General features: G+C 37.6%; 1 protein-coding gene across 1 annotated transcript in view; it reads right to left on the bottom strand.

Moving 5' to 3' along the window:
• LOC107567949 (uncharacterized) overlaps positions 1–6,685 on the bottom strand; it is an 11,559-nt gene extending 4,874 nt beyond the window's left edge. The window contains exons 1-3 of the mRNA XM_016253758.1: positions 6,589–6,685; positions 6,433–6,498; positions 2,089–2,136 (exon numbers count right to left, since the gene is read on the bottom strand). Of these exons, the coding sequence (XP_016109244.1) occupies positions 2,089–2,136; positions 6,433–6,442 (58 nt within the window). The 5' untranslated portion in view covers positions 6,443–6,498; positions 6,589–6,685. The remainder of the gene's footprint in view (positions 1–2,088; positions 2,137–6,432; positions 6,499–6,588) is intronic.
• Between the last annotated feature and the right edge of the window lie 1,065 nt (positions 6,686–7,750).

The raw sequence follows: 7,750 nt of genomic DNA, 5'->3' as shown, positions 1-7,750 counted from the left end.
AGTCATTTCAACAGGGCTGTCTTCCAGTCTTGTTAAATCAAGCATTTATCTCTCTTCTATTAAAAAAACAAAAACAAAACAAAAAAAACAAAGACCTGACTTTATGTAGTAGTTACAGGCCCATTAGTTTATTGAATGTTGATATAAAAATTTAAGCAAAGGTGTTGGCAAGGCGCATGGATTGTGGTTTAGCCCTGCCAAAATTTCTATTTTTCTTACTGATCCGCTAATATTTCCAAGATGTCATTATGGTGTAATGCTCCAGAGTCTAACTGGTGTACACTAGAAGCTGCTTCTTGTACCTCTTCTTCCCTTCCAGCATTAGTCTTTGCTCCTTTTTGTCTCTCCAACCTTCTAGCTATACAAGAAATCCCATTGTGGTTCCAACATTTGGAAACAATTTGAAAAACATTTTCAGTTAGAATCACTTTATGTTTTCAGCTATGATTGATCACACTTTCAAAAGATGGAGTGATAACACCTTCTATCCAAATATAATTTACATACTACAGACTTATTCAGGTATTTTCCAGCTAATTCCAACTAATTTCTCTAAATTCCCCCAAAAGTCAATGCTTGAACTGCTTGAGAGTTTATTGTCAGCCCCTATAGATGGTAACCTTATCTCTTCTGTCTAAACAAATATTCTCTGATAAAGTAACAGGTCCAGTCTTTCCAGTCGGAGTTCATTATCTGTAATGTGGTAATGCGTGGGGCGCATCAGTACTGACTGTTAGCACTCCCTCTGCTTTCTCTGCAACCACTTCCTGTTTAGTGGCCATATTAACCTGGCCACCACATGACTACCTTGCGAAGTATTGCCAGTTTATCCTGCCTTACCAAGCGTTTGTATCTCTGCCTTCTTACCACGTGTATGACCTGTTCGTTTTGACTTCTCTTTTGGATTACCCCTTTTGCCGGTTTGCCTGGTTGGACTGCCTTACTGTGTTTTTGACCTCATTGCCTGTTTTACTGACCCTGAGTTTGGTTTTGTTGGACTGCTTCAATAAACATCCGCATATGGATTCTTCCTCTGCTTCCGCCTCACCATCAATACAATCCCGCTCTATATGATAATAATCCGCGTGAGACACGCGGACGTGTAAACGCCCACATCACCTCCGTAAATTAAGACTCCATAAATTTTTTGTTTTTGGAAAAAGACGCGCTGTGAGGACTAAGCCTTGTATTTACCTCAGAAGAATGCAATTTGACACGCGGCTTAATCCAGCGGAGGATATCGTTCTCATGAGTCATTAATTTTAATAGTGTTATTGTGACATAAACCTGTACACATTTACTAGTTGAACTTTTCCCAAACTATAATGCCAGACTAAAATATATGTGAAATTGAGTGCAATATTTTAAAATATAATACGCAACCTTTCATTGCATCTAAATGTTGTAGGACTCATCTGCATTTTAGCTTGCATTCTCCAGCGATTTATTACTGACGCCAAAACATGATTTTAAAATGCTTTTTTTTTTCTTAACACTGCATTTGTAACTTAAGTAAAGTAATTTTATTGACATTATTAACTGTAATCAAATTACATACATTTAAAATGTAACGCAATACATTACTGCGTTATCAGGAAAAGTCATTAGAATACAGTAACGTGTTATATCCAACTCTGTCATTCAGCCAGGTTTACGTAAAACAGTGCAGGACAGTTATTTTTCCAGGAGAGCAGCAGGAGTTAGTCAGGTAGATGAAAACCGGTAGAAGATTGTGTGGTGTGTGCTGCCCATGTTCAGCAGTTCATCTCTGGTAAAACTGATTGTATTTGATAAACAAAAAAACAGGACAAACCAACAAAAACTGTAAAACAACTGGAGAGCTCCACACTGAGGTGGCCATCTTGAAATGTCATTGTGACGCAACTCCTCATTCTTTTTATTCAGTACTGCTATGATTAAGCTATTAGACAACAGATATGTACATATTCCACTGCGCACACACACACACACACACACACACATACATATATATATATATATAACAGTGAAATAATAATTTTGCACAAAAGCATAATTTAATTATAAAAAAAAATTTGAATTGCATTAAAAATAAATAAAGTGACCTACCAGTTAGAAATAGTGCAAGAATCCAATAAATCCTCATGGCTGTATGCACTGAAACACAATTTAACATGACATTACATTTCATGTTAGTCAGACAGGACATTTTGACTCAAAAGCTTGCTAAGATGTCATAATGAATGGCCAGATCATATTTCTCGGCCATGCCTTCTCGTTGTTGCTTTCCTGGACCTTATAATTAATATTCGTGAGCAAATAAATTACAACTGAATGATGATACTTAGAAATTTTAATAGACAATAAATTGGAAACAGTTACAAACAACAGATCACATTTGTATTAATGTTTTTCACATTCTTGCACATGGGGATAAAAAAATCTATTAAAAAAAGCATTTTTTACCCCCTTTTCCTTTGTACAGAGTTAAATTTAGGTATAATATATAAGGTGTTTACTGAATTTCGCCTTTTAATATCTGCATTTAACTACATTACTACTTAATGCAATCTGCGTAAAAATAACTGGCGGTCAGTGAAGCAAAGCTTGGTTTTGCCCTCCATGTGGGCGTTCCTCTGAGTGTGTGACGTCACGTGAAAACCATCAATAGAATGTTAAATATTCACTGTTTACACACAAGTAGCCCCCTTACTGTTCGCCATGCAGGAGTCATTTCAACAGGGCTGTCTTCCAGTCTTGTTAAATCAAGCATTTATCTCTCTTCTATTAAAAAAACAAAAACAAAACAAAAAAAACAAAGACCTGACTTTATGTAGTAGTTACAGGCCCATTAGTTTATTGAATGTTGATATAAAAATTTAAGCAAAGGTGTTGGCAAGGCGCATGGATTGTGGTTTAGCCCTGCCAAAATTTCTATTTTTCTTACTGATCCGCTAATATTTCCAAGATGTCATTATGGTGTAATGCTCCAGAGTCTAACTGGTGTACACTAGAAGCTGCTTCTTGTACCTCTTCTTCCCTTCCAGCATTAGTCTTTGCTCCTTTTTGTCTCTCCAACCTTCTAGCTATACAAGAAATCCCATTGTGGTTCCAACATTTGGAAACAATTTGAAAAACATTTTCAGTTAGAATCACTTTATGTTTTCAGCTATGATTGATCACACTTTCAAAAGATGGAGTGATAACACCTTCTATCCAAATATAATTTACATACTACAGACTTATTCAGGTATTTTCCAGCTAATTCCAACTAATTTCTCTAGTTTCCCCCAAATGCCAAAAAAATAACTGCTTGAGAGTTTATTGTCAGCCCCTATAGATGGTAACCTTATCTCTTCTGTCTATCTCATGTTGCTTTCATCTAGATCTTCATCTGTCTTATGTTTGACGTTAAAATGGGAGAAAGAGTTAAGAGCTCAGCTTTTCTGAAGAGCTCTGGTCTGAGGCTCTTGTTAGAGTTAATTCTGCTTGTGCCCGGTTAAGTCTGATTCAGTTAAAAGTTTTGCACCGAACCCAATTTACCAATCTAGACTTCATAAATTCTTCCCAGAAAGAGATGACTCTTGTATCATATGCTCCTTTTTTCTAGTTGACCATGTTCGTACATTTTTCAGTTGCCCTAAATTGGCCTCATACTGGGCTTCCTTTTTTTGATTTTCTTTCTAGGCAGTCATTAGGGGGGCCAAGCTTGTTGACAGGGGGGCACTGGCCCCCCCCTAGAACCGCCCCTGCATATGACTCCTATCAAAATCCATAATGTTACATTTGATAAATACTGATCAAAATGAATATGAATAAATGATCAGATTGTGCATTTTTTGCATTTCAGGTATCGTTATTAAAGGTTGCACATATAAATCTTATCAAAAATCCATTTGAAAATAGCTCGTATTATTAAATCTAACAAAAGAACATGCATTACGCTACTAAACTGTAGGTGGTGTGACTCTAAAAAGACCAGGGGCCTGTACTATGACGGTAGATGAACAAATTCAGATTTACAGGATTAGTTTCGAGTTGACAAAACCAAACCACTCCAATCCAGCTTTATTGGTACCATGATGCTGATCATCAACTTTCTTTGTCAACTCAGGCTTTGATCCTAAGTTTGTGGAGCATGTGCACATGAATGTGTGACATCACTGGCGAACAGCCAATCACGAGCCTTGGTTAAAGGTTTTGCTAAAGGTTAAGAGATTGAAGAATATGATGAATTTAAATGCATTTACAATGAAAAAAGTACTTGTACTAAATTATCTTGCTTTATCAGTGCAGTCACAAGTCAAACTTGTTATATACAGCGATAGAGACTCGAACATGTAAGGTCACGTAGTCATTTTTAAAGCATTATCTATTGATTCTACGGCTTATTTATATTACATACAATCTGTATATATATTAACATTAATTTAACAAATGATTTATAATAACTGTTAATCTAAAATTGCTTGTGTGTAATGGATTAATAATAATATAAATTATAAATATAGTACTAGTGACCTTGAATTTGGAGCAAGATAAACTGGGGGAGTGACTTTTTGTGTGTCAGACATGTGTCCCTTTGCTCACATCTGATTGGTCCAATTTCAATTTGAGATCTCTAACTCAGAACGTAAGCTGCCCAGGAGCAGGTTAGCTGTGGAGTGTAAGTTACTATGGCAATGAACGCAGCTAAAAGCCAAGCCACTCATGGTACCTAAAACCCAGGATTGGTGCAAACTAAACTGAAACTTACCTGGCTAGCCAGCTAATCCGGCTTCATGGTACAGGCCCCAGATCCGCCCTAAACCTCACTTTCGGCCTGAAACGGGTGACCCGAGTCGTGTGTCCTGAAGCGTGTGTGCTGCGGGGCTGCAGATGGATATATCTCAGAATATTAGCGAAAGTGGATTTCTTCGTTATCTCGCACATGACGTAAGCGTGCTCCGGCCCGGAAAGTTTAGTGCAAGTGTGCGGGCAGGCCAGCGGGGGAGCGGGGAGGGCTCGGTTCAAGGCAACTGTGCCTAGTGGGAGTTAGGGCTGGGCGATATGGGCAAAAATTCATATCTTGGTATTTTTAGCTAACATATGTAAACATCACTGAAATATCAATGACGATCTGCTGCGTGAGATCACGTGAGGCGCTCCCTCTGGCATGATAATCTTAGTAATATCTTGTAGTGTGTGATGCACCATGATGTTGGATACTTAAGATTTGGAGACCAAATATAACACTATAATGAATTTCTTATATTTGTCATATACACTATATTATATTCTATGTGTTTAATGCATTTACAGACAATGTAATTACATGTAACTGTCATATTACTGTATATTCACTGTTTTAGAGGAGAGTGCCATTGAATGTGTAGCTAATATGAAGTGGGTTTTCATGAACTAAAATCAGAGCTGAAAACAAACATTGGATTAAAAAAAAACACTCCCAATAAATGTCCAAACAGCGATGCTATCAGAACATTTATTGTGAACATATCTTGCATCATTTACATCTATTTTTGCAGTTGATGAGGAATTGTTACTTATTATTGTCATCATACCAACTGAGAATTTATTGCAATGATTTTAAATTCAGTTGAGGTATCTGACATATGATGACATAACATTGATCTTTTATATGAAGTCTTTAGAGACATAGACTATAATATGTTGTTTTTATATGTTGTTATTGAGAGACCAACCAGGACAGAGGTTATATGTACAAATCATCCAAGCACCCAATTCCTAGCCATTTCTAATATAGGCTACATTTCATTGACATTGCTAAATATTATTAAACTGGATCCATCTTTGATTGTCAAAAGAATTCCGGGTTCACCTCCCTCCCAGCCAATTAGATTTCAGCATTTTCATCGGTCAGTCGTGGAGGTCTGATTGGTTAAAGCTTTATTTATATAGCACCTTTTAAAACAGTGTTTACAAAGTACTTTACAGAGAGATGCATATGTGCTTTCACAGAAAAGAACAAAATACAAACATAAAAGAGATAAAGTGGGCCTAGTAAAACAATGTACAATAACCAGTTTATATATAGTTTAAATACAACAATAATAAAAATTTAAAAAATCAAGGAAAGGCCCTAAACAAATCTGTTTTGAGACTACTTTTTAAAAGTGCATAATAACTTTTGACAACATTTAATTCAGGTGTGAAAAGAATGAATATCTGCATGAGCATAGAGACACAGTTTGAGAGGAGAGACACGTTTAAAGCGTGCGCACTCTCTCCGGGCGAGAGCAGCGTGCATCTGAGCGCGAGAGTCCGGTTCTGTGCATCTCGCTCGCGCATTATCTTTATGTGCTTTCGACATTTGTCATTAAAATAACGCCATAACGGCCGTCCCGGTTATCTTGTGTATAGTGTATTGCCATTTCTGTCATTAGATCCTTCTAAATATTACAATGCACAATGAATATATCATGATAACGTTACCTGTTTGCATTAGTCAGATGAGGCTCGGCTCTATGCGCTCCCAACAAAACTTCCAGGGGGTGAATGCTTAAAAAAAAAGACAAGAAAACTTGAGAAAAAAAAAAGACTTCTAAAGTCTACATCGTGAAATAAATCCGAAAGCTTAGAAAGACCTACAGGCTGCGTTGACGCCAGGTGTCCTCTGTCGCGTCCGGTATTCCAGTCGTGTTCTGACGCCGCCGGTCGCGTTTGTGAACTGTGTGAAGCCTCTGATGGTCATGTGATCCCCCCCCCAGTTTGTGTTGGTATGTTCCACCGAAATATAATAGAGGAGGCGCGTTTGAGATGCACCACAGGACCTAGCGCCGTAGTTGCATCAGCTGTTGTACGTCGCGCACCGTTCTCGTGCAGGCAATTTTTTGAGACCGCGCGATGATACAACAGCGCGAGCCCTCCTGATGACAAAAAGTACGTAATGCGGAAGGTGCGCGGACGGCCGAAATCCACTCTGGCCTTAAAGAGACGGCCGTCAGCTAGTGTGCTGAACCAACGTCATTCATTTTCCAAATATAAGCAGCAGGTTAACCAGAACATTTTCTTCCAAACTAGGGCCTAGAATATCATTATATGCTTAAACATTAAGATTTCTAGAATCTAGGGAATTTTGTGATTCTAATGCACAATAAGAATTGAGAAGCACATTAACCCCCCTCTCTCTCTCTCTCTCTCTCTCTCTCTCTCATTTCAATTCTATATGTGTTTATTAGCATGACTGTGTAACACAATGTTGCCAAAGCATTCACATATATATATAACAACATAAATAACAACATAAATAATAATAAATAAAATCCTTCTACCCACTGAAGATTGAGATTGATTCAGTTCATTGATGTAGATGTTAAATAACATTGGGCTTAAGCAGCAGCCCTGTCTCACTCCACGCTCCTGGGAAAGATACCTCGTACGTTTGGTGCTGATCTTTACGCCACATTTACTTTCAGTGTACATTGATTTGATAAGCTCATAGGTTTTACCTCCTATGCCACTTTCAATAAGTTTGTAGAATAGTCCTTGGTGCCAAATTGAGTCAAAAGCTTTTTTAAAGTCAATAAAGCATGCATATATTTTACCTTTATCTTGGTTAACGTGTTTTTCAATTAGAGTATGTAATGTATAGATGTGATCAGATGTACGGTAATTTGGTAAAAATCCGATTTGGCTTCTGCTCAGTACATTGTGTGTGGTGATGAAGTCTAATAGTCGAGCGTTTATTATGCTACAGAATAACTTTCCCAGGTTGCTGCTCACACAGATGCCTCTGTAGTTGTTAGGATCA

This window comes from Sinocyclocheilus grahami, unplaced genomic scaffold (assembly GCF_001515645.1).
Source record: "Sinocyclocheilus grahami isolate Dianchi unplaced genomic scaffold, SAMN03320097.WGS_v1.1 scaffold1200.1, whole genome shotgun sequence".
Classification (NCBI taxonomy): domain Eukaryota; kingdom Metazoa; phylum Chordata; class Actinopteri; order Cypriniformes; family Cyprinidae; genus Sinocyclocheilus; species Sinocyclocheilus grahami.
Note: the sequence above shows the minus strand (reverse complement) of the source record. Positions and strands in the feature narration are given on the sequence as shown.